The following is a 27,469-nucleotide window of genomic DNA, read 5'->3' as shown; positions in this document are numbered from 1 at the left end:
AAATAAGAAAAAAGAAATTAACCGAAATATTTTGGAGGTTATACATAGTCATTTAAATAGAAAAACTGTTAACGAGAAATTAACGTAAATTTAAATAAACGTTTATAACATAATTCTGTATATGTTTTACTGGGACTTTTAACAGCAGTTGGCTTCGTGTTGTTCTCCTTCCTCACTTGTAGCGCATACATACGTTATATGACAATTCTACATAAACATCAATTTCAACAAACATATATTGTTCATACGAAAACGAACACACGTATAGCACAGACATCACACTCCAACACATCCTTATACAAATACACTAAAACATGAGAGAGAGAGAGAGAGACAGAAACAGAGACAAAGAGACAAAGACAGAGACCTTCATTGTTACTTTAACTTTATCATGTTACAGTCGTGCAAATATTTTGCCCAGACGACAGTCTGCCTAGCAAGTGATTCTAAACTGTCAACAATAAATAAGAAAACACAATATATATAAATCAGGCGCCATGAGTAGTTTCTCTTTTTAGGTCACCTGAGCTTTAGCTCAAGTGACCTATTGCTATCCGTTTTCGTCCGTCGGCGTCCGTCGTCCGTCGTCCGTCGTCCGTTAACATTTTACATTTCAAACTTAAAGTCAAGTTCTGCTGGGCCGATTGAACTGAAAGTTGGTAGGAATGATCGCCTCATGGTCCTGACAAAGTGTTGTTATTTTTCGGGTCGATCAGAAATCCAATATGGCCGCCACGGCCGCCATTTTGAAAACCTATTTCAAACTTAAAGTCAAGTTCTGCTGGACCGATTGAACTGAAAGTTGGTAGGAATGATCGCCTCATGGTCCTGACAAAGTGTTGTTATTTTTCGGGTCGATCAGAAATCCAATATGGCCGCCACGGCCGCCATTTTGAAAACCTATTTCAAACTTAAAGTCAAGTTCTGCTGGACCGATTGAACTGAAAGTTGGTAGGAATGATCGCCTCATGGTCCTGACAAAGTGTTGTTATTTTTCGGGTCGATCAGAAATCCAATATGGCCGCCACGGCCGCCATTTTGAAAACCTATTTCAAACTTAAAGTCAAGTTCTGCTGGACCGATTGAACTGAAAGTTGGTAGGAATGATCGCCTCATGGTCCTGACAAAGTGTTGTTATTTTTCGGGTCGATCAGAAATCCAATATGGCCGCCACGGCCGCCATTTTGAAAACCTATTTCAAACTTAAAGTCAAGTTCTGCTGGACCGATTGAACTGAAAGTTGGTAGGAATGATCGCCTCATGGTCCTGACAAAGTGTTGTTATTTTTCGGGTCAATCAGAAATACAATTTGGCTGCCATGGCCGCTATTTTGCTACTAAGTTCTAATAGGCCGATCTCACTTAAAATTGGTCTAGGAATGATCAGCTCATGGTCCTGACAAAGTTAAGTTAACATTATACTATTTTTTAATCAAATTGGTACATATTTCAACAATAAAAATAAATATTGTAGGACTCAGGTGACCGTTAAGGCCCATGGGCCTCTTGTTCTTATTTTTATTCGATCGATGGTAAAACGTGAAAACCGTTGAATTGAAAAATGGTCCGTTTTCGTCCAAGCAAAGAAGCAATGTTTCGCTGGTTAACATATTGTTGGCAATACATTTGCGTCCGGATATACATGACATACTGTTCGTGTGTTAGACACCGCTTGTTCAGTTATAATGCGTGTCATCAGTACATGCGTGTCAACAAATACAAAACAAATTGATAAAAACACAAACTGCAAAAGCCCTCTTTCAAGTGTGGGTTTCTACCGGTATACACTCTGTTTAAAGCACACAAAGCAAGTATGAGGGGAAGTAAACAAGAACTTATTTTATGATTGGATGTTAACTACTTTCAAATAGTTACCAGATAATGTCCTTTTTCGACGGATTGCTCCTGTTTCTGATATAAAATAAAATGTCATCAAACACAACCATAAATTAATAAATATAATAATTTAAGTTTGTTGATGATAAGCCAGCGAAGACGTTTTACTACGTTCTGTTTCATGAAGATGCTTAAACTCTATGACAACGAGTAATAGTAATATCAATTTATATCAAATATTTCCCAACTTCACGATCCTTCTTTAATAAATATATATGCATTGGCCATGATATTGAATAATTAATGCAGAACGAGAAACAATTACTCAAGAAGCGAATGGGACCGTCTGATCATATTGATTTGTTGCATATGAAAAGAATGCATTTTTCCTTTTGGAAATGCAGTTCATATACGATACATACCTCCAGTATCTTCATCGTCTTTGTCATTGTCGTTGAAGAGGAAAGTTTGTAAGAAGTGAGCGAAAGGTCCATTATGTTGTAGGAGTTCCTCGTACGTGCCTATCTCAGATATCTGACCACCGTCCATGACGATGATCCTGTCCACGTTAGGAAGCCAGTGGACGCCATGGGTCACTAGGATACGGGTCTAGAAATGACGTCATTAGTTGAAAAAAACACATCAAGAGAATGCCGTATGTCTACAATATCGTAAGGTGAACTCAAAGTCAGGAAACTTAAGTTCACAGAAAGGAGAAATTTAACCAGGGTTTTAGATAGGTAAGCGTCTTTATTTTCAGTGACAAACAATTTTTTAACGTTAATAATTTATTGTATTAGATATGTTCAAATATGTCCTCCACTAGACTATACATTGAACAAATCAATAAACGAAGAGTAAATAAACCTAATATTACTTTTTTGTTGACTCATATTTTGTCAAGCTTTCTCACCAACTTGTTTTCCTGATCTGTGAATTAGTCTCCTGCTTCTAATTGTGACGTTTTTACATTTTTACTTTATAGTAGAGCCGGAAACTATATCTAGGCCGTTTCCTTGAAAACGAATGTTATGCGTTTGTTTAAAAAAACAATAATACAGCTATTTCCAAAGACAATTTTATCAATCTCATCATCACATTATCAAAAATTACATTTGATCCTGAAATTAATTCAAAAGATAACAAATTTTTATAAATGATAAGCTCCATTTTAAAACAGTTTATTTTTTTCATATATTGTATTTGTAAAGTCTATCGCTTTCTTGTCCAAACTTAAATATTTACTCGTATTTTGCAGGCCATGTTATACCTTGTTTTTCAGCAGCAAATTCGTAATGAAAAGACATTTTTATTTTAGCAGCTATGCTTGTGACGGTATACCAATCGCGTCTTACCTTGTTTTTCAGCATCCCTTCGTTGCCGATAACTTTTTGGAACAAAGCTTTGCCCACGTGACTGTCCACTGCACTGAGAGGATCGTCCAGTAAGTAGACGTCAGCATTGTTGTATACCGCTCTAGCCAGACTGACCCGCTGCTTCTGACCACCACTCAAGTTGATACCCTGCATAACACAAAATAATGAAACTTCTGGTGTCCACAATAATCTAAAACTTTATAAAGATTTAGAGTAGTTATATTGTGCTACCCTTGTGAAATGGGTTTCCTGGATGAAATAACCCAGACTGGAGAGATGCAAGTTAAGATAGGGCACATGACAGAAAGCTGCAAGACTATCGACCAAGGATATCTTAAAGATTTCTTAAAATAATCACAGATATCTACTGTAAGTAGAAGATGTCCAACAGGAAATCTAAGGTACAGTTATTGACCCGCCGTTATACTAAGCGTATGCATGTCTGTTGTGTCTGATAAGAAATGATAAGGTAAATGGTTCGACAAGTTAAACTCTATCATTATTATTGTCACTATTGTGAAAAATTTGAGTCTCTTAAGTCATGTATTTTACAGAATTGTAAAATTATTCGAAATGGTACAAAAAATAAATATGTATTGCAGAACGCACTGGCTGCTCTTAATTTCATTTTTCAGAAAATAGTTTATATATATGTTTCGTCGTATTAAAGTTAAAACGCGTGTCTTCCAGAGTCATATATGAAATATATTGTTCAAAACACAGAACTTATGATGTTTGCCAATCGCGATGATGAATTAACGCGAAAATATCCACACGCGAACATGTATATGAAGATTATAGATAAATTGAACATATCCTTTTAAAGAATCTTTGCCAAAACGCGAATTTCCACACTGTGATCTGTTTTAAGAGTCAAAACGTGAACATTTCGACACGCTAGTTTTTTCCAGTATAAAAAAAAAATGTTGATATTGATGAGACAGAAAGTGTATACAGTTATTCGATGATTTAAAAGATAAATATGACTCATGATATTTTTCGTTCTAATCACCTTTTGCCCAATTTCAGTTTGGTCCCCGGCCGACAGTATCCGCAAGTCAGGAATTAGTTGACAGGCTTCCAACACTTTGCGGTACTTCTTTTCGCGATAGGTCTTTCCGAACAGTATATTTTCTCTTAACGTTAAATTCTGTATCCATGCCTCCTGGGGTACGTACGCGAGCGACCCCTAGTAGGAAAACAACAAAAGGATCCATACACTATTTATCACTGATGACAGCCATCATTAGGTACATAACATATATGATATCTACCTGATGATTACACCTGAGGATGTCTATGTTTTAATTTGTTTCAGAGCAAACATACATGTTTTTATATATAACTGGTAACGATATACAAAAACAATATATATATAACTTTATGTATAAGATCATTTGACTGCATCGTTCTAAAACTTTCAAGTTGATGTTCAGATATACATGAAACTTTAAACATACTTATTTTAGTGCGCTCACAGTTTTAGTACTTAATCTAATTTTCTTGTTGATGTTTTCCCCAATTGAATTGGTATTTCCCTAATTGTCACGAACGGATCGCCAGTTATATAATACACCTAATTTAAACATCTGTCATTATTAGCTAGATTTGTCATTAAGTGAGATAGCATAAATTGTTTACAGTTTTAATAGATACTATAATGGATTGGAAGGAATACAAAATGGTGAGGTTTAATGATTTCAGGTGGCGTTTTTACATTAAATATGTATTTGATTTACATTGTATAGACATTTATAAAAATGGTACTAGTTGTACAGTGATCAATTCGATGTTGCATTCAATGAGTAAACATTAAATTATTTCATTACCTTTAGAGTGGTCTCCCCTTCAAGCCTTTCTAGCTCCCCTAATACAGCCGAGATGAGCGAAGATTTGCCTGAACCGACTATTCCCACCACCGCCACCAAACTTCCCTTTGGTATTTCGAGATTGATGCTGACATATAAAGAATGTAAAGACGAGTGTGCAAGTGATGGAAAAACACAGAAATATGATAAATATTACGAAGCTTTTTGCGATGAAGATGCTTTTATCAGGTAACTAGATAATGATGACGCTTTTAGTGAACATAGAACGAATAACTTGCAATTAATACAAGAAAACTACATCATTATATTAACACAAAATCACACAATATCAGATAACAAATTTAATACAAAAGACGCCAAGAATTATTTACTTACATGAGAATATAGTTAAATGGATACGAAATCGCAATGACATTCTCGATTTGCTATAAATAAGTCCTATATTGTTTTAACACAAACATTTAAATAATAATAAGTTAAAATGAAATATCAGTTATAAAAAAAAAGATTATAAAGACTTTCTAAGCGTGGTGATTTGATCTTCAGTATCCCAGGTGAATCTGCCGTTTCGGATAGTCAGAGCATTTTCTAAAAAAAACAATGGATGACATTCGTTTTTTGAATTATATCGCAGATAGATATGTCAATGAGCCTGAACGGTCTTATACCTCACTGAATATTTCACAAACATGTTTTATTTATTTTTATTTTTTTATCCATGCTAAATAAGTAAAATTGATATCATTCTGATATTCCAAAGGCACGTATATTTTTATTTATCTATTATTATACGATAAATAAGCGAGTTTGAATCAAATGACACCGTGAGATATGCTTGCTTTTTTGGGTCGAATATCCATCAAATTTAACATTTCACCTTTTATTTTAACTTGAGAAATGTACAAATTGTTAAAAAAGACATTTATCACAGAAATCATGATTAATGATAGGTTGACCATGGACTCTTCAGTACACATACCCCCGTCTGTGACACGATGTACAACATCGGGTTCTAAATCATCTTCCCAGAGAAATTTCTGGATACGACCGACAGAAACATGAGTCTGGAAACAGTCAAAGTAAGAAATCAGTACTTTAATTAGGCTAATCAACAGCAATCGAAACAGTGTCAGGAAATGTAAAATTAATCTATATGTTGATAATATTCATTATTCACGGTCATATTTGAAACAGAACTATGGAAATATTAATATATGTAATAGGGAAATCAGGACGTAAACAACCAACCCGTTCAAGACAATTATTGTGTTTAGCAACTTTTTTTGTGTTAACTCGGAAAATTAATAACTTTGAAAATATATCCGTTCAAGTCTATTAATATTAATTAAACAGTGTTATGTTAGTAAGAAAAAGGAAACAACTTAGATAGTACACCCGTTCAAGCCAATACTTCTTGATTGAACTATCAAGTGTTGGTGCGGTACACAATAAACCGTGTTAATATAGGTTAAGATTACTAGTTAACCTAAGTCAAAATACCTGTATACCGGCAGTTATAACAAAGGGAGATAATGCTATTGCGAACCGGATAACGTTGACCACGGAAACTATCGTGAATGCTGTGGTGGCGTCAAGATACCGGGATGGATCTCCTATTACGTATATCAACAGGACGGCAAAGTTCATCTGTGTAACAAAAACATGTGATTTATTAATCCCACATAGTAATTCGTCTCGTCATATATTAAAGTAAATTTCTATCTGATGTTTTACGCTTAACATCTAATGTTAATAGCATAAGACTTTTGTGAGGACAAATTACAAAATTACGATTTTAAGTTTTCGTAACCCCTCTTATAAAACTTCATGCAACTATTTATTCAGAAATACTTGTTTTAACAAAATGTTAGAAAACCGTATTGAAATCTACAAATAGTATTTATCAATAATTTACTTTTGTTGAGGTGAATACTTGGTTTTATGTACCTGATAAAGTGATATTAACCTTCGCCTTACCCACATATTTACCTTAATAAAAGCCCTTTACAGTTATATTAAATAATAGTTTACTTATCAAACACTATAGGACATGCACAAATTGTGCTAAGGAAATATTCCAACAGAAACCATTTTGACGTTACTTTTAAAATGACGTTATAAATTAAATAGTGACATGCTTTTTCTAAAAATAGCAACACCGAGTAAATTTCACAGGTGTTCTTTAAAACCCCATGCGATAGGTACTTTTATCTCTGAAACCAACATATTATTTAAGTTATATCCTATGTTATCACTCTCTCATATCATATAATTCCTTACTTGTCACACTATCAAGTATCAGAAAAATATTTATATGGATTCTACAGTGTACTTACGAAGAAAGGGCTGTGATTGGCCACAACAAGACCAAACGCTGTTACTATGGCATTCTTTTTAAGAAAATTCATCTCGAGATTCCTAATTTTTTTTATCTGCTCAATAAATGTAGATTCCCAGGCATACATTTTCAGTACCTGAACAGAAATACGATATATTGCAATACATACATGTAAGTAACATTTCGATATATTTTCATAGGAGAAAGGTGTTAAATTAAAACAGAGTTTGCTTTTAGAACGATATCAAACTGAATCAATTATTATATGGATCACACAGATTTAAGGTTTTCATAAAACTAATCATTGATTATGAAATTTCAATTGATAACCACACAAATTCTTCTGTTACAGTATTTTACACCGTCTTAGAATCCTTATCAAATATCAACTTTAACACCCTTAATACTCCAGGGTTTACTCTCACTGGAACCCCTGGAACATGTCATATAAAAATCGATGGATAAGTGTCAATCACCTTTTGGATGAGACACAACGACTAGTTTGATCATTTGATGTACATCAAAAGAATATGTCGGTCGGGTAACGAAACAATTGGCTCGCTTTGAAGTCGGGTGTCTCTCCTCTGTAATCTTCAAAGGACAGGTATCAGCCTAGCGATTGGTCAATGCTTTTTTGTTTTTTGTTTTACTAGAGACCAATCAAAAAGCTAGCCGCGAGCCTTCAATTTTGCTATGACATAATCCATGGGTGCAGAGAGCGAAAGGGGTGTATCTTACCTTGATGCCATTCAGGACCTCGTTGAAGAGTTTCATTCTGTTGCTCTTGAACTTTAGAATACCTCGTTGGTATCTCTCTTGAAGGAGGCCAAAGTAGATATTTAGGATGGATAAGATGACGACAATGATTATGCAACCATACAAACCGTCTCCCACGTAGGCCCACACAAGGTACAGACCTGCATATAACAAACAGTTTAATATAATCTTTCAATCACTTCAGGAGACTTGCCAAATATTTGACAACATAATAATCTTTTCCCGATGGCTGATACGTACCATCTCACACCAGGAGGTGAAAGATTCCTTTCCCCTACCCTGTTGATCTCAATGCAGTGTTTAAGTTCTATACTTAACGCATTGCGTTAACGTTTATACATTTTTGACGTAACGTAATTCTATTTTTAACTTTACGTCGTAAAACAATTTGACTGGTGAATCTTGTCGTAATCCCCTGTTTCAACCATAGGACAAGAATATACCACATTGGGAAAGGTGGGGATACACCTGTCCAGGCTAAGAGAACTGAACGACTGTATTTATAGAACTCCAAATTTCGTGATTCTGTGATAAGATAGATCAAAAGTTACATTTCACATTATTAATGGTTTTGATGAGGATTGGATTAACAAAAAGCTGAAGACTGTTTGAAATGACTTGACGTGACCTTTACAAGAGCATATAATCCTTACATCAGTAGCGGTACGGTTTCATGAAAATGGCCCTGATGTATTATGAACGAATTTACAAAACAGGTGATTGGTCTATAAGGGTGTTGAATCGAATAAAACTAAACCAATGACCATATGACGTCATCATATAATAATGAAATGACGACAGTTTATACTATGACATTAAAATGGAAATAATAGATAAAGATTTTTTTAAATGTTAGCGTTCAAATAGCTCATTCAAAATGTTAAACCCCTAGACACGTTTTTTAAATCTCGTATGAAATGGAAGCTCATCTAAGATCATATATATATTATATACAGTCAAACTTGCTTATGTGACCACCTGGGTAAACATTGAAGTGATTTCATAGTGAATAATCTTAAGGGACGACATATGTTAAGAGACCACTTTTAACTTTACCCATAGAGGTGATATTGTTATGATTTTACCCTGTATTAAGAGACCACTTGCATTAAGAGACAACTACTCGACATTAATCATTTAATACAGTTTGATTATAAAACATGCCGTCAAAGTTGAGATGTATACGGTACACCGGGAAATTGTTGCCGCTGTTTAACTTTCACATATCGCCCTCGGTAATGAAGGCGAATTTACCATAAGAGCCCTCGTTAGTAAATATGATAAAGACTAGAAATTGTTGGCTAACAATTTGACGGGCTTTTCACCGTTAGGACTGATTTGATCTTTGATCACAACCCTATTTTAAAATCTCATGGTCTTTACCCTCAAACCATAGTACTGAGAGTCAGCTTTGTTTTCCGTTTGATATAAATCTAAGTAATGGAAGGAATAAAGTACTGATTCAATTCCAAAATTGTAAAAATTTGAAGGTGGAATTTGACAGTCATTTTTTAAGTCATATTCAATTAATGTGAAGGTCATTCATTGAAACATGTTAAAGCCACCCGTTCAAGAATGTTCCTTGCCAAATATCAATGACCTAACACTTATAACACTACCTTGTTTGGGAGAGGTTTATATCAATGTCCTAACAATAATAACACTACCTTGGTTGTGAGAGGCTATATCAATGACCTAACACTTATAACACTACCTTGGTTGGGAGAGGTTTATAACAATGACCTAACAATAATAACACTACCTTGGTTGTGAGAGGTTTATATCAATGACCTAACACTTATAACACTACCTTGGTTGTGAGAGGTTTATAGCAATCAAATGTGAAGGGCGACATTAGCACTTAGTGAATACGAATTTTACCAACGTAGGACGAGAGTTTCACTGGGCGAAAATATCCCGGTATACAGTATAGCAGTGTGATATTTCGTGTCAGCATGATTGTAGATTTGTTCTACGCACTATTCTAAATCGTTTATTTCCTGATATTTTTCCTGGCGGCAAAACACAGGCACCGCATGTGGTGCAGCAACGGAGTTTCCGGTTCCGTTCAACGGCTATTTAGATGGGCATTTAATTATATATATAATTTTCTAGACATAACACACTATACAACGATACCTGTTACGCAACTATGACGACATACATGTGCCCATGCTAGTTCACTACTTACCGATAATTGTGATTGAAAATAAGGAGAATATCCATTGATGGAAGGCGAAGGAGTCCTGAATTCTCTGACAGTCGACCGACATCAGATTTACAATCTCCCCAACCGTGAAATCTTTCTTTACCGAGTTATTCATCCGCAGTGACTGTAAACAAACAGAGCCAGATTTAACAATTTGATGACACAATCACTTTATTCGGTAGAGCCATTTTAGGATGCCCGTTCCACTACTAAAAGCTCTACCAACGCATCAGAAAACGTTTTTTCCGTCATGGTTATAGTATAAATCATTTTGACCCCGAGTCAAACTCTGGACGTGATGCTTTGGTCAACGAATGTGTCTTGGCTCCTTCGTGCTACAGTTGTATCAGAAACGAAATTTAAGGGAGGTTGCTGTATACACGAACAAATCCACAGTACAATGATCTGAAGTCCTGGGTTTGAATCCTGATCTGGCCTCAATGTGATTTTGCACTCAAAACATTGATGTTAATTGTTTTTTCATTGTACTTTTTGCATTCAATATATTGAATTTTTGTTAGTTGTGTTTTTGTTACGGGAACTTATTTCTTGATAAATGTTCTGCAGTGTATGGTTTACTTTTCACAGATGATTTATCAAAGCTATGACCTTAGCCTTTCCAAGGATTGTTACAGATTTAAGCAGTGGTACAAGGATCCTTAACCTTATCCTAAATATAGAAACCAACGCATTAGGAAAATCCTATTACCTACATTCTATACAAATATTCAAGGTAGTGGTCGGGTGGCGTAGTGGATAGCGATCTCGCCTTTCACCACGACGGCCAGGGTTCGATTTGCCGATCAGACGTGGGAAGGTATGGGGAAACCTACCCGACAACGTGGGTTTTCTCCGGGTACTCCGGTTTCTTCCTATGCGCTACTATCCAGGCCGATGAAAGTAATTCATATAAGTTGAAATAACTTGTTTGGCAATGGTTGTAAATTAAATAACGTTTGTAATTGTATATATTAAATTATGATGACGTGTCCACTTATCTCTGTCTGCAAGACAACCTTATGCGCTTATTGTATAAAGTCACACAGACACTTCACAAACCTTCTGGTAGATAGCCCCTACAAGGGCCGACTTGATCCTGATGCCAAGGGTCAGGGAGAAATGAAGCGAAGCGCTGTAGGCGAAGGTTTCTACTTCCCCTATTAAAGCGATTAGCACTGCAAGTACGTAGCCAATCCACGCCGGTTCTCTGTCCTTAGCCTCGATATAGGACACGATCATACTGAAACAGATTTCAACGTAAGACGCAGAACTCGTGCTGGTTGGACAAACTGTCTGTCTAACTTGAAGTCTTTAATTTTAATATTGTATTAAGACACTGGGCTTACCAAGTGTCTTTCACAATTTATAAATTGGCTAGTTAGAGTAAGGTAAAGAAGACAAGTAGCCATTATGAGTTAGTTGACCGTTTTCTCCCACAACTATCACTCTGCTTTCGATCAGGGAAACGCATGCATCATGACGTCACAATGGAAGATGGCGGCGTACCATCATATATGTAAAAACAAAGTGTTTTTTTTTTGAAAATCTGAGCCTTTTTATACATGAGGACTTTTAAAAATAAGAATGATTATAAAAACTGAAATATGTTAATTCACATGTTGTAAAAAGATTATTTATGATGCTAGCTTATATATCTGCATATGTGTGAACTAACCATCACATATCTATTAACAACACTAACACTTCAAGCATAACAAAAAACAAATTTCAAGTATTGTATAGAAATGAATATTTAACGATATAAAATGTAAATTCCAAATAAGAACTCTTCAACTTAAAATCTACGTAAAATAGTGCACTTAAATCATCAAAGGGATTGTGTACCTACCCTAGTAGAACCGGCTGCAGCAAAAAACACACGTCACTAATAAACTTAGCGAAACACGTCAACAACCATATATGGCCATATGTCTTAAACAAAGACCAATATAGCGACGGTCTCTTCAACGTCGTGACGGATGGATCAATACCACCGGAAGTGACGTGGCCGGAAGACAGAAGAGGTGTGTCCTCACCAGATTTGGCAAATCCGTTCGCGACGATCTGTCGGCTCTTCTGTCTAGCTGTTCCAAGCGTACTTCTGTTAAAGGAAAGAGGTTGTTCAGGACTTATCCAAACAGTTTGCTCAACCGAAACGTTCTATTCTGGAATATGCAGAGTTGGAGCTATTTGTTCCGCAATAATACCGTTCTCTAAAGCTGGTTATGTATTGCCATACTCTGGTACAGGAAAATTATTATACTTCATTTCGACATATTGTGACATTTTCAAACTTTTCTTTACAAATTAGAAAAGAAAAACGTGATTGAAGCAGTGTTTCTATAGTGAAGTTTAATGACGAGTTTTATGGAGGCCATACTAATCTCATTTGGAAATACGTTATTTATTAAGGGATAAAATGGTTGATATTTTATAAAGCTAACAAGTATGCCTTGTTTTTCGCTGCCCCGCTTCTCGCAATAAGAACGTGGCTTTGCTTGGATTTGATCTAGATTTACATGGCAGGTGACGCTTGCCCTTCCAGAACACTTTTTCACGTGTACTGTTTCTAGGGCATCTATGTACATTTTTCTTTTGTTCACAATTTGACTAGTTTTAAGGAGTTAGCGTGCGAATGAAAGTGTATATAAAAATATAAACACTTAAACCAATTCAGCAAGTTTAATCTTAAATAAACATACTCAACTCATTCAGTACTATTATGTTTTAAATTGAGTGTGCGATACTCTTTTGAAGTGCAAAAGAAAAGCTACACTTTTATCATTATAAATGAAAATGTCCATGTTATCAACGAAGCAGAGCAGTGAGTATCGTGATGTTTAATAAATATACATCGACATTGAATATCTATGAATGTCAAAACGCTTTCTTTTGTAATTACATCAAAACTTGCCAGTGTTCAAAATTGAAAAAATATACCTTTGTATACAAAATATTGTTAAAACAAACTTGCTAACCATCTCAATTACGAGTTGAAACCTTCATAGATGTCTTGGGATTTGTTTACCCATGTTTAAGTAACCAATACAGCTCTATATTTATGTTATTATCAATGTTGTAAGGGACAATGTGTTTGGCCTAAGCGACAAGTATTTTTATTGGCTTAACAATTTATGTTATCAGCACATAACGTAAAAAATGACGTCGCCGGTTGTAACGTCGCTTTTGATTGGCTGATACAGCGGCGTAATAATTTCTAAGAGAAAAGAGTCCATCAATAAAAGTGGATTTCCACAGGGAGTGTGTATAGTTGATTAAATTATAAGGAATGACTCGAATATATTTTTTATGTTATGGAGCTATAACACAAATAACCGGAGTGTACTCTCATCATAAACTGCTTTGCGGTTCATTTAGAGTACACTCCGTTTTTGTGTTACATGTCCATAGCAGGAAAACTATATTTAAGTTAATCCTTAAATAAGTTAAAAGATGTGCATTTATTAGGTTGCCTTAAAAGCGTCAGCTGTAGAGATTTTTTACCCTCCTCGTTCTAGGTAGGAGAACCCTTTGCGGGGAGTCAAATAACCTGGGTTGGTGTTTGAAAAAAAGGTGGGAATAGTTTGGCGGTAGAGCATCGGACTAGAGAGCAAGAGTCGCGGGTTCGACGGTATTATCTTATCACTATTCCTAGTCCTACTACAGTAATATACTGTTTCCGGTTGGTCATTTATTCAGTGCTGTTTTTTTATTTTGTGAGGTATTATGATATAAATGTTGCTAACCTATTCGCAATGTCCGCTTTCAGCTTTGCGGCGTCCCAGGACCTGCCTAGTTCGTACACTGCGTTTTGACACTTCAGGCGTGGTGTCTGTTCCCAAAGATCTTCCGTACCCATCTTCGTTCTGAATGCTTTGATGACGATACTATAAAGTAGTCATGAAACATACATTATCGAAAGTATTTAAAATACCACCTTAGTCCTTGATATTGAAATCACTCATAATGTAAATAAAAGAAAATATCATCACAAATAAGGATTGCATGGCATAGTGTATGTAAAACGTACTAGTTATTGAGTTGACTCATGTTATAACATTTGTGAATATTTTTTTTTAGAAATTGTTTATTTTTCACATTTCTGATATCATTTTCTAAATAACAGTTGCTTTAAAGGGACAATTTTGTGAAGAAAGTGTTTTTAAACATATTGTTATAGAATTCGTAATGCTTTTAAAAAATGATACTTCTAATGAATAATTCATGTCGAGAAATTGACAAGAGACAGTGTTTTCTTGACGTTTTAAATCAGTAATGAAGAAATTCTTAACTTTACTGTACAACCATACGTTTCAGCGGCGGCTAGATATCAAGAATTCAATGTAGCTCAATTGGTTAAAAAACAGTATAATGATCAAATAAGTAGTTCTGGGTTCGTATCCCCGTCTCCATGACTTACGCAAACATTACACACATAATTATGGAGACTCGATCTTAAATAACATTAGCTGTTAATAGGACACTTAACCCTTTAAAACCAAGTCATGTAGATCCATGTACTTACGGAGTTAACCAAAAGTATGTTAACAGCGATAATGTTGAAGCATATTCATCCGGGCACTGCGGCTGAAATACATAATAAAAACATAACACTATAGCACAATTTGTGTACATGTTTCTATAACACAGCCAGTAAAGTGTGTGTCTTGGACTCTAAGGTCTATAAACTACGTATCGTACTAGTCATCGAAACGCTAACTGGTAGTGTTATATGAACCTGTGTATAATCTATGACTATAAGTATTAAATGTTCCGCGTTCTCTTAAGAAAAGTTATTTAATGTATTTGATATACACAGGCAATAAGTTCGGGAGAAAATATAACTCTGACTATATATCACAACCAGTGCACAGGTTCATATAGCACAGCCAGTGAAGTGTGTATGCGGGATGCTAAAGCGTATAAACCACGTGATAGTACGATACGATATGTCTCATACTACATGACTGTGCAGTCATCGTAAAACTTACTGGCAGTATTATTCCGTCTTTGCGTATTGCAGAGTTATCTTATCTTGTGAGCAGGTATTGATTGTTACGTCATTGGTTTGTGTGAGAAAATAACGACGTTTTCTCAAAAATTGATGACGTTACTCTCACAAACAAATGACGTAACAATCAATACCTACTCACAAGAGCAGATAACTCTGCAATACGAAAAGACGGAATATGAACCTGTACAAAATCCATACTTACCATTCTAAAGAAAATATTTAAACAAGTTTCAACCTTAAACAAGTTAAAGTCAACAATGTCTTTTCAAATCTAAATTAAGTAGATTTTAATGATAATATTCTGCTCTATTGCAACCGGAACTTACTAGACACAATATAATTTAACCGGAAATGACGCATTAGTTTACTCACGCCATTCTCTCCAACTTCTTGGTACAGCTGTCCTGAACGCGTGTCGGCGACACAATGGAGGATAAGTTGTGTACCTAGGACCGCCATGTAGACGTAGTGGAGTATACTCCTTGTATAATCTACCTAGCAACACCAATCAAAAACAGTCAGGGTCACGTGATTTTCAAAACAGCCAATCACAAACTGATATAAAATGCGACGACTTTAGGAAGGTTTTACTAAAGACTCATTGATATTAAATATATCTTAAGTTATGTAGAATATGATTCTGTTGTTTGTCATTGCGCTAAATGAAGTCTTCGTATATCATGTTCTATTGCATATATTGCAGTTGTGTCAATGTGCTTAATATATTTTGCTAAATAGCGAGAATGCTCTAACATTCTAGTTAGCTAAAATAAGTATGTTAGCAAATTATTGAATTTATATTGTTTTAGTGTCTATGCGATAAGTATCATTGACAGAAGTTTCAATAAGAAAATATAAGCTATAGATTGTTTACAGTAATGTTACAGCGTATGTTTATATTATTTACAGGTTAACGAGACATGTAAGGGAACATTCAATACAAAAGATAATCTGTAAGATTTGTATATTGTATATTTTACCTTATTCATATTTCCTTTTGAATCATCTAAATTTACAGTCATCAATATTTTCTACTGTGCAGCCATATGCATATTTCATCGTTATTATTTTAAGGAAGAAGGCAAACTTAAGATTTTATAAATTGTGTCTAATCCCTTTTGTATTTTTTGCAAATAAAATCTGTTTAAATAAAAAAATATATATACGTCCTCATTTTGTATCCTTCTGTAAATATAATTTTATAATAAAATGATCTCTACCAGACGAAAAATTCAGGAATTCATCTTTTGAATTGAAGGTAAATCGAAAAAAATGATGATATATCTTATTACCTGGTATGAAATCGCTGATTGAAGTGGTATTATTCCACAGACAAATAAAAGAGTCCAGTAAAAGAATATTATTCCTGAACTCACCACCCCAGAACATCTCGCGTATTGGATAAACAACCCCACCACAGCCTGCAAAGATCAAACAAAAGTCAGATTTAATGACCGCATGAAATATTTTCACTGAGAGTCTTAAAAAAGTACAACGAGACTACGACCGAGAGTTCCGGTAATACTTGGACACTACATAGTTATCTCGCTTTACAGTTTTTTAGGTAATTAATTTTTGCTATTTTGTCTCTTTCAATATTTTATAGTATAATTTCTTTATATATGTCTGATCGAGGCTAATCACTTTAACGGATCAATGTTTAACCTCTAAGGCATTTAGTCAATCAATGGGAGTGATTTTTTGAAATAAAAAAAAAACAAAAACAAAAGGTTGTTGATTCCTAAGTGAAAGATAGTTAACTATTTTGAAAGGGGTTAATTGAATATTCAAATGGACTAGCTATACATATTCATAGTCTATAAAAGTCAATTGGCAATTGATAAGTTGGAAAAACTTACCGACTAATCCCTTTGTCAATATGTTTAAATGAACTATAATCACACTATTTCAATATGTGTACTCTGTACTAGCCTTACTTTCTAGATTACAATTCCTCCTATTCGCAAAAATTGTGACAAGCGCTTTTTGAATCAGAATTAAAGTAAGTACCAGAGATACGGCGCGTAACACTATTCCGATATAAAATGAAGTTGGGGGAGGTTCTGTCCTTGATGGCGTCATGTTTATGGGCGTGGTCAAGTCTGTGGGCGCGGTCGTGGCTTTCCATCCCTCCTCCTGTACCGCCCATATTTGAAGCAATGTTAGTGCTAGTAACACGACACATACAACCTGAAATATTTAACAACAACAAAAATATGTATATATTAAATAACAAACCGGAATAAATGTAAACATTGATAAGAAACTTTATAAAAATACATCGAAATAGAAATTGCCTTTATTAATTTGATTCACCAACAATACATATGATCTAGTTATGAAAAAGCAAGACAAACTACATAATATATATGGACGATATTGGCGGTTTCGACATGTTGAACGGTGAAATACTGTCAACGTAAATATTTCAATGGTAAACATATTTTAGCGTTTTTTCGCGCTAAAATATTTGCTCTAACTTATAACTTCACTTAATGAAGATCCCGTGTTTTTATTTTTTGCATACTTTGTAAAAGCGCCGATTCATCAATGGGTGACTAATGCACAATGTATTGCCTTGTTCAGTTATATTCCATAATAAAAAAAAACCACTACATTTATATCATTTTGTCCTTTTTGATTGGATAAACATAATATATAGTATTTGAGTTAAATTATGGCAATTATAGAATCATGTGTACATACCGTCTTAGTAATACTAAACGCCGTCAGTGGTAGAGGAAGCGTCTTGGGGCGAAAACAAAGACACGCGGTGTATATCGGAAGTGTGACGGCCAGCCACGCAAAGGGAGCCCACTCTAGTACTGTTGTTTGAAAACACGATGTGAATTTCGGATATTCTGACTTCAGCACTTCCTTTGTCTGAAATATTTAATTATATTAAGAGAATTTCAAGATTAATATAAAGCACGGCAAATACTGAAAAAGCTAAGGAATTTTAGTGGAAAGTACTGGCTTAATGGCAAGCTAGTCTTTCCACCGTTGCAGTACAACCCGGGGACCCGCTCACTAGTTCAGCAACGTCGAGCATGCACGTGGTCAGTAGCTTAATTATTTTTTTAGATCTAGAATGACTGTATGGTCATACACTTTTAAAGCACACGATCAATATAAAAATTCTAATAATAAGTTTTCATATATATATATATATATAGTTTATTATATGACCATTTTAATATCACACCCCATATCAGTCCGAGATACCTGATATCAACACTCGAGAGCTGATTTGGGGGGTGATATCAAAATAGTCATATCATAAATTTTTTATCATATTTTTTCCCTATAAAAGAACAAACATACACACACACAAATATTTCTTTATTTTATTTACTGATATTCATAAAATTGGTAACAAAAACAATGATGTATATAAACAAAACAGTAACAATTATACGTAAAAGGGCAACATTTTAAAATTCCCAAATTCCTACAAAATAATATGGTTTTTAATATTTTTAACAATATAACACAATAGATCTGGTTGGAATTCAATTGAACGATTTTTTTAATGGCGTTTCATAGCTGGCAATTTTCATATTGAATGACCCTCCCTGACAATAACTGTTACTGTTTTGTATATATGCAACATTGTTTTTGTTACCATTACAATGAATATCAGAAAATGAAATAAAATAATACAACAATCCTTGCCAATTCCTCCAAAATCTCCTCGCCAGTCGCTATCGTTGTTTATGCAGACGACAGGGTGTAACACTAATAAGCAAAACCAAATCCGGAAGCGGCGCCTTTCGGAGTTTAGGGTGGGGCTTTGTAAATCAATCTTTAAATATTTCCCCCTGAAACCGCATTTTATCCATGCCAACAATTCGTTCGTTTACATAAAAAGCAGACAGCAATAAGCGAAAGCGGCAAATTCCGGAAATTTGGAAGGGGGTGTGATATCACTTTCAAGGGGGTATGATATTACCCGGGCTGATATCAACTTGTGGACATTTTAGACTAAGCTTTAAACTAAGGTGTTCATAATAATTTTACAAGTTTTAGGAGTTTAGATCAACTTTCGGTAAACATGACACTCCAATGATCATATGTACGGAGAAGGGCGGGAAGCTTTCGGTGTTGAAAAGTCGACACCGCCTAACTTCATTGCACCAAAAATAACATGTCTAGTTGATCTACGGGAAAATGCTTAATACCGTTGGAAAGATGGATATTTTTTCTTTTAAAGACCTCCTATATGCACGTAACATTTTACTTTTTTCGCAGTAAGCCTGCCACTTTTTAAAACATTAATGAGGTTTTGAGGTCAGCGCGTGCCGAAACATTCAGTAAAGGTTGGTTAAGCGAACAAATGGCTGCACTTAAGCTTCAAGCCAATCACACAACATGTATCGGCACACAGCTGACGTCAACCTAGCTAATTACTATTGAAAAAAATGGCAGGCTGACTGCGAAAATCTTTGAAGTCCCAAAAGGTATGGTTTTCTTTAAGAAATAATCTACCAATACTGTAGTCAGGCCGACAAAAATATAAGTTTCCAATGCGAATCTACAGATTTTGGCAATGGTACGTGGACTTTTATCTTTTCATATCAAAGTCGAGTCAAATAGCATTTAAGTTTAAATAAAGTGTTGCTCAATATGTTTTATATAACACGCTATAAGCTATGGATAGGCATAACTTAGTAAGATTTTAAAAATTCATAGTAATATCTTAAAGTATTTCGACCTATGTTGCAATGTAAAGTACGTGCTAATGAATTAATTACAGCGTTGACTGTCCTGTCACAAACTGAGATGTTGATTATATGAATACATTAAACTATATCATCACATATACTAAGATGAAATGTAGATCACAACATAAACTTTAAATTGGATTGTTTGCCTTGATAATTTTTTTTTAGAATGTCTACTAAATGTTTAATCATTCATTCAAACATTGTATTGGTAAATCAAAAAGGGTGATCGCGTGGCGCGGTGGATATAGTATACTTGCCTTTCACTAAGGTGGCCGGGGTTCGATTCCCCGATCGGACGTGAAAAGGTATGGGTTCACCTACCCGACCACGTGGATTTTCTCCGTTTACTACTCGATTTCCTCCCACAATAACACAATAAGCCCCCCCCCCATCCCCCAAGTCCCAAGTGCTCTTACACCCGGACCAACAAGGGTGATACATATAAGTTGTAATATTTTTTTTCATATTTTTGGTAAAATAAATGAAGTTTAAAAAAAGATAGATAGGCTCTCTCGGCTCAAGACAGTGAAGTACACAATACGTTTGATAGCACGTGATGGCAACACATATATTGGAAACAGTGTGAGAGTGTGTGGGTGTTTGTAAGGGGGGGGGGGGGGGGGGGGGGGGGGGGGGGGCTACATATGGTACTTAAAATACTGTTTTCCATATTAAAAAATGTAAAATTCATCGAAACACATTCACAAATCCAAAGTGTATAATAAACGTTTTTCATCTAACCCAACCCACAAAAGTATACAGTTAACGCTAAAACGTTTTGATTTAACTTACCCAAAATGGTGAATCCCCACAAATATCTTCCAATAGATATAAATCTGTTTCATTAGTCCATCCGGCCATCTTTAAAGCTACTAAACGAGTTAACGAATATATTTGACTGCTATTTATTACTACCGATAGATACTTGATATCTCATGATCAGGGACCGGGCCCCTTTTTACAAGTGACCACACGCGTAAGGGGTAGGGCATACGTACATTAATTCAAAGTAACGCTTACTTATGAATATTGCTGTTTAAACGGTGGCGCTGCACACCACATCGATGTCTACACATAAATCAGTTAGTATAGTTGTGTAGGCCTTCCTTGTGATGTTCGCTCTCATATTTTCAAGATGGAAGGGGGTAACAGTTCAACAGAGTTTTATCTGTTTGAGAATATTTGTGGAAATTCACCTTTTTGGGTAAGTTTTGTATGTGAGTTAAGTTTAAATACATATTAATGATAAATAATGATAGTTTTCAGTTTTAATGATAATAGAACACTCTCATACATACACAATGTGTATGTGGTACATCAATAAGACGCCGCAGATGTGCAACGTTAATGATTTTTCCTTTTCGCTGTTCATGCTCTATACACATAACAAGGGGTTCAGCACAAATTATTACAAAATTATTTACGCCCTTTTTATCAATACTTCGTTCGTAAATACTAGATCTATAATGTAGATAGTGTCTGGTCTTGTCTGAATCTAGTGTGTTCGGTTATGTACTGGTACAAGTGTTGATCTTGTATACATTCTAGAAAATCACAAGTTATGGTTTCAGGTTGTTCCGTGGTAGACTCCAAGTTCCAATCTATTTCTATATAGTTAAAGTCTCCTATAATTAAGATGTGCGCTAGTCTGGAACAGCGCTTATAATTTTCTAGGCTACTTTTAAGGGCTTCGGTAAATACATCCAATTACCAGCCTATCGTTACCTTGCAGTCTTATGTTGCACCGTACCATCTCACTGAAGTCTAACTGCATACGTTCCTCATTTAATTCCCCCTGCAGCTCTTTTTCTGGTAAACTACAGTGTATGACCCCTCGACCCTCATTCAAACTGTTTGTGAAGCAGCCATAATCCACTTTGTCAAATTCACAAACGAACAGATGTACCGGTACCTGTTCATGTCCGATAGGGAGAGTAAACCTCAGTCGGGTGGCTTAGTGGATAGCGCAATTGCCTTTCACCAAGACGGCCGGGGTTTGATTCCCGAACAGAGGTGAAACAGTATACAGTATGGAGTCAGCTGCCGGACCACGTGGGTTTATCATCAGTACTCTGTTTTTCTCCCACATTATGACCCCCGCCCATGTACTTACATCTGGACCAACAGAAAATGAACGTGGATAAATATTGTTTCATAATTGTTATAAAATGAATAAGTTTTAATTCATTGCGTCATCAATTAGAACGATGTGGAGGACCATGAAGATTTACACGTACTATTTTAGAAATTGACAATAATTTGTTTCAATATATTTTTATAAAATTGTTGTTCGAATCTTAGTTTCGACTTTTTGGGAGATTGAGTCGAATTTACACTCTCAAAGAGTGTAAAATAAAATTAGATATGTTTAATGTTAATTTAACTCGGCCATAAAATCAAGTTGACATTTGTACGCAATATTATAAAAATAGATTTGACAGTATATATAGTCATAATTGTATTCCGATCATAAGCTCGTTCGTGAGATAGCATTATACGCCGAAATACAGTACTTATCTTAACCTATATCTTATCTAGTCTACGCAGGACTACGCATAGCCTCAATTGTCACCCCTGTAAATCATATGAGAGTATCAATACATTTTTATTAACCATAATACGGATGGAATTAAAGTTAGTACTAATAATGGTTATAATCAATTAATTTGATGCCGGAAAAAATGTTCCGAGTGACGGAATATTTAGTTTATTGGTTTATTGTGGCATACTACAATTGTTAATGCCTTTGTGGTGGGGATACACAATACTTTATTTCTCATCGATTTCTTTGTCGGCCCCTAGGGTATAATTTCTCTTTTACTTCCGGGATTATATAATTTTGCTGTTATGCCCCAATGCATGATTACCCTGTCACCCTTAGGGTATGACTTTTCTGTCACCCCTCGGGTATGATTTCTGTTACCCATAGGGTATGATTTCTCTGTCACCCCTTGGTATGATTTCTCTGTCACCCCTCGGGTATGCTTTCTGTTACCCATAGGGTATGATTTCTCTGTCACCCCTGGGTATGATTTCTCTGTCACCCCTCGGGTATGATTTCTGTTACCCATAGGGTTTAATCATCTGTCACCCTTAGATTATGATTTCTCTGTCACCCCTGGGGTATGATTTCTCTGTCACCCCTCGGGTATGATTTCTGTTACCCTTAGAGTATAATTTCTCTGTCACCCCTGGGGTATGATTTCTCTGTCACCCCTGGGGTATGATTTATGTTTCTAAAAGGGTATCATTTCTCTTTCAATCTCTGGATTATAATTTTGCTGTTGTGCCCCAAACTAGGATTTCTCTATCATCCCCTCGAGTATGGTTCTCTGTTACCCATAGGTAATGATTTATCTGTCATCCACAATGGTGTGCTTTTTCTTTCGTTCTGGCCCTAGGGTTTGGTTACTGTCACCTTCTAGGGTATGGCAGATAGAACGAGGAAAGTATAAAACAATAGAAGGCACGGAAGTATAGTGGTAGGACGCCGGGCTCGTGACCGAAGGGTTGTATCTTTGAGCAAGATACTTTCTTCCGCTTGTTCCAGTCTACTCAGCTGTAAATGAGTACGTGGTTGGGCAGTGCTAGAATTGTTGAATGCTAGCTGTGTGCGCCGAAATGGCAGCATCAGCTGTATGCTATCAAGGGAGTTGAGAAAGATATTGGCTGGTTGCAAATGCCCTTTAACCACGGATAATAATCTGTGAACCGCTTTGAGACAACCTTCGAACTATGTTGTGATAAAGCGGTATATAAGAACCTGGATTTATTGATTATTATTATTATTATAATCCCGTGACGTCACGGGAGCTATCAAAAATGACTTCACAATCAGGTTTCGATAGAAAGGTCATGTGCAAATCAGGATAAAAAATAAATGGCATATGCTGAAAAAAATGTTTTCAAAATCAGAATTTGAAAAAAGGGATAGAAATAATCATCCTCTACCTTGAAAGTACATCATAGAAATGTCCGATCTTCGGAATGATTGGTTGTTTAATCTTCGGTAGAGCCTCGATATAGACTGCCAACAAGCACTCCTCTGGTTGGGGATTTCACTGTCACACCCGTAATGAAGGGGAGGATTATTATAAACTGCGTTTAAAATCACGGCAGTATATTTTTGAAAAAAAGAACATGCGCCGATGTCTGAAATGTCTTCCATTATTTAGATTACATTGGGTTATTTTGATGTGAGCTACAAGAACAACATTCTGATGTCAACCTCAAAGGGTCAATAGACAAATTTTGACATAAATTGCTTCACAGTTCATTCAATTTGTCTCAAGACCAAACATAGGTGTACGCCCCTAGCAGAACATAATTTAATACTTGATTATTTTGTGTAAGAAGCGATCATTGTAAGTAATATCGTGTATTATGCAATCTGTCAAGCCAGACTTTGACTCGGTGTGGTTTCATTTAAGTTTTACTCCCAGACCCCGTGTTTTTTTCGGAGTTTCACTCTTATCGTTTATCAAAGTTCCACGGGACATGTTTTTTCAGAAATTATTTATTAAAACTGTTATCATCATAGTAAATAAAATCCTAATCATCATAAATACAGTATTGGACAGTGACACTCAGATCCTTAATAAAAAACCTATTTCAGTTTAGTCTCGTTCAACCAGACTCTTGTTGTCTGCGCAAGCTATGTCGAACAGATAATTTTAAAGTGAGCAAGCGTCTGGTTGAACGAGACTAATTGCAGTTACCTTAATGTGAATGTGACAAGGAGAAATCTTGTCTTTGGGGCATATTTCCAAATTATGCCTTTGTCTAATAGTCCTATATAGTTGCAATCTCGACATATAGTTGTTGTACATGTAACTACAGTAGTTAGTCGCATCACAATTCGTCTAAGATATATAAATTCATTTTTCCAGACAAATGCTGTGCTGAAGTCGGAAGCTCCTAAGTTTACTTCTTGCTTTCAAACAACAGTACTAGAGTGGGCTCCCTTTGCATGGCTTGCCGTCACACTTCCGATATACACCGTGTGTCTTTGTTTTCGCCCCAAAACGTTCCCTCTACCACTGACGGCGATTAGTATTACCAAGACGGTAAGTTGAACTTTTTTTCACGCAGGGACCTGGGCATTTGTTACAGCGATATTATGCTTTGTATTGTTCAATGGCCTATCGACAATGTGAGTCATTAAGGGCTACAGCGATATTAGGACATAAACTAATGTTTTATGTTACCAAAAATTTATCTTAACCCCGCAAACGTGTAAAAATTACTCTGAAAACATAAGTTTAGGTCCAAATATAGCTGTAACATATGATTAGGCCCTTGCTATCTTTCAGTGTAAATAATCAGTATTATATTCATCAAATAAATTATATGACGTCATAGGTTGCCATGTTCCGTTTTCCTGACGTCAGTTATATGTACAGGTATGCGTTTTTTGTTTAAAATTAAATACAAATAGTAAGATAAATGAAAAAAATCTGCATGATCAAGTATACATTATATCGAAACGTTCATTCGTATAATAGATTTAAACTATTATTGAATTTGATGACAAAAAAAATCTTTAAAATTCACACTGCAATATATAACCCTCTATCAAATATCTTTGAACACAATTTAAATGTGTTAATTGTCTAATTCAGATAAAGATCCGTCAGGCGATATTATTTTATAAACTATACAGGAATTCTTTTGATATTAATAGGGTCTTTGATACAATGCATGTATAGATGTTGGAGTTTGACAGCAATCGGGATTAGTCGGCACTTTCCGGAAATTTTCCCGTTTACGGAAAGTGCCGACTGTTCCCGATTGAGTGAAGAAAATGGTGTACATGTATGACAATATATATCTTCAGGTCGGATGTGTCGTGTTGCTAGCACTGACACTGCTACAGATATGGGCGGTCGAGGAGGAGGGATGGGAACACATATCGGATATAACGACGCCTACAAATATGACCACGCCCACAAACATTACGTCAGCAGGAATCTATGATCCCCCAACATCGTTTTACCTCGGAATTATACTTCGCGCAGTTTCACTAGTAAGTTATGATTATATAAACTTATGTTTTATCAATGATACTGTAAATATACATATTTTAGTGGACTTATATTTTAGCGCATTATCTATAGTGTAGTTCTGTTAAGGCATAGTATCTATCACATGCACCAGGGCCGTTTTCGTTTACCGCGACCCAAACGGTTTGACCGGTTGGACCAGAGTTGTTCGTTTATGAAATAAGGTGGGACCTAGTAATATGATGCTGCTTTCAGGCGATCCTCGACAAAGCCTTGTCAAGCCTGCATAGACATGTGCAGGTCCGCTAGAATTTATAATCGAAAATATTACATTTAAAAGCAGACAAACCGGTTGAGCCGGAGATACGATCACTGAGTCCGTGTGTGCGTATGTTACATGTACGTTCATCTAAAACAGATAAGTGTATCGATGAAATGATCGGACAAAAATATATGCAAAAAGAAAATATACGAAAAGTTTAAATATACCAATCATACGTTAGCGCAATATTTGAAGTGCAAGACGCGCAAAAATAACCGAAAAACGGTAAAATAAGAGAACCGCTAAATATGTATGCTAACAGTGTTTCATTTGACAATGATTTGATATTCTAATTTAGACCTATGTGTGCATTTTATTTCGGGTATTCACATCGTCAGTAATACAAACTTTGTTGTATATATATAATAACGGGTAACTGGTGTTTAGTGTCCAAAACATCTGAAAATCATTTAACCATCATGTTGTTGTTTTATTTACATTTAGCATATCCAGACTAGTTTAATTTCTGAAATACTAAAAACAGCCGACACACAATAAACATTAAGCAAGAAACAAATTAAAATATTTCATAAATGTCTACTTTAATATTGACAAATCCTTTGGTTAAAAATAATTTTAACGGGGCAAAGTTCGTTTAAAGTCTTAGTATTATAGGCAACAAATCGTATATGTTCTTGTGTATGATAAGTCCTGTCTTTGCGATTTTTGCCCATCTAAGAATTATTCATGAATCGATAGCAAACGTGAGTATACCGAGAAAGCACGTTACGTAAACGTTAATTGACGTCCATTTTTATTTTGTCGGATCACGTCAGGTTGTGGTGGGAGTATTTATCCAGTACGTAAGATGTTACGGGGTCGTCAGTTCCGGGGTATTGTATTTCTACTGGGTACTGTTGTTTGTTTGTGGAATAATACCACTACAGTCGGCCATATCATATCAGGTAAGTTTGCATGGAGAAAGAGCAATTGCATGGTCCGAGATCATTCATATTACATTTAGATTTTACTTGGACCACTTCTCCGTAATCTCTCTCTCTCTCTCTCTCTCTCTCTCTCTCTCTCTCTCTCTCTCTCTC

The 27,469-nt window shown here is 35.5% G+C and overlaps 2 protein-coding genes across 2 annotated transcripts in view; one reads left to right on the top strand and one right to left on the bottom strand.

Moving 5' to 3' along the window:
* LOC110446364 (multidrug resistance-associated protein 1-like) overlaps positions 1-21,048 on the bottom strand; it is a 32,036-nt gene extending 10,988 nt beyond the window's left edge. Inside the window, exons 1-20 of the mRNA XM_021491483.1 lie at positions 20,898-21,048; positions 18,085-18,261; positions 17,389-17,568; positions 16,671-16,799; positions 15,751-15,873; positions 14,890-14,951; positions 14,111-14,251; positions 12,214-12,465; positions 11,424-11,604; positions 10,347-10,488; positions 8,117-8,295; positions 7,377-7,514; positions 6,541-6,687; positions 6,020-6,104; positions 5,559-5,628; positions 5,041-5,167; positions 4,224-4,400; positions 3,191-3,358; positions 2,258-2,444; positions 1,875-1,910 (exon numbers count right to left, since the gene is read on the bottom strand). Coding sequence (XP_021347158.1) covers positions 1,875-1,910; positions 2,258-2,444; positions 3,191-3,358; positions 4,224-4,400; positions 5,041-5,167; positions 5,559-5,628; positions 6,020-6,104; positions 6,541-6,687; positions 7,377-7,514; positions 8,117-8,295; positions 10,347-10,488; positions 11,424-11,604; positions 12,214-12,465; positions 14,111-14,251; positions 14,890-14,951; positions 15,751-15,873; positions 16,671-16,799; positions 17,389-17,568; positions 18,085-18,261; positions 20,898-20,966 — 2,770 coding nt within the window. The 5' untranslated portion in view covers positions 20,967-21,048. The remainder of the gene's footprint in view (positions 1-1,874; positions 1,911-2,257; positions 2,445-3,190; positions 3,359-4,223; positions 4,401-5,040; positions 5,168-5,558; positions 5,629-6,019; positions 6,105-6,540; positions 6,688-7,376; positions 7,515-8,116; positions 8,296-10,346; positions 10,489-11,423; positions 11,605-12,213; positions 12,466-14,110; positions 14,252-14,889; positions 14,952-15,750; positions 15,874-16,670; positions 16,800-17,388; positions 17,569-18,084; positions 18,262-20,897) is intronic.
* A 144-nt stretch (positions 21,049-21,192) lies between these two features.
* The window catches only part of LOC110446363 (multidrug resistance-associated protein 1-like), a 39,926-nt gene continuing 33,649 nt past the window's right edge, over positions 21,193-27,469 (top strand). The window contains exons 1-4 of the mRNA XM_021491482.1: positions 21,193-21,309; positions 24,995-25,171; positions 25,942-26,130; positions 27,206-27,334. Coding sequence (XP_021347157.1) covers positions 21,241-21,309; positions 24,995-25,171; positions 25,942-26,130; positions 27,206-27,334 — 564 coding nt within the window. The 5' untranslated portion in view covers positions 21,193-21,240. The remainder of the gene's footprint in view (positions 21,310-24,994; positions 25,172-25,941; positions 26,131-27,205; positions 27,335-27,469) is intronic.

This window comes from Mizuhopecten yessoensis, unplaced genomic scaffold (assembly GCF_002113885.1).
Source record: "Mizuhopecten yessoensis strain PY_sf001 unplaced genomic scaffold, ASM211388v2 scaffold2681, whole genome shotgun sequence".
NCBI lineage: Eukaryota > Metazoa > Mollusca > Bivalvia > Pectinida > Pectinidae > Mizuhopecten > Mizuhopecten yessoensis.
Note: the sequence above shows the minus strand (reverse complement) of the source record. Positions and strands in the feature narration are given on the sequence as shown.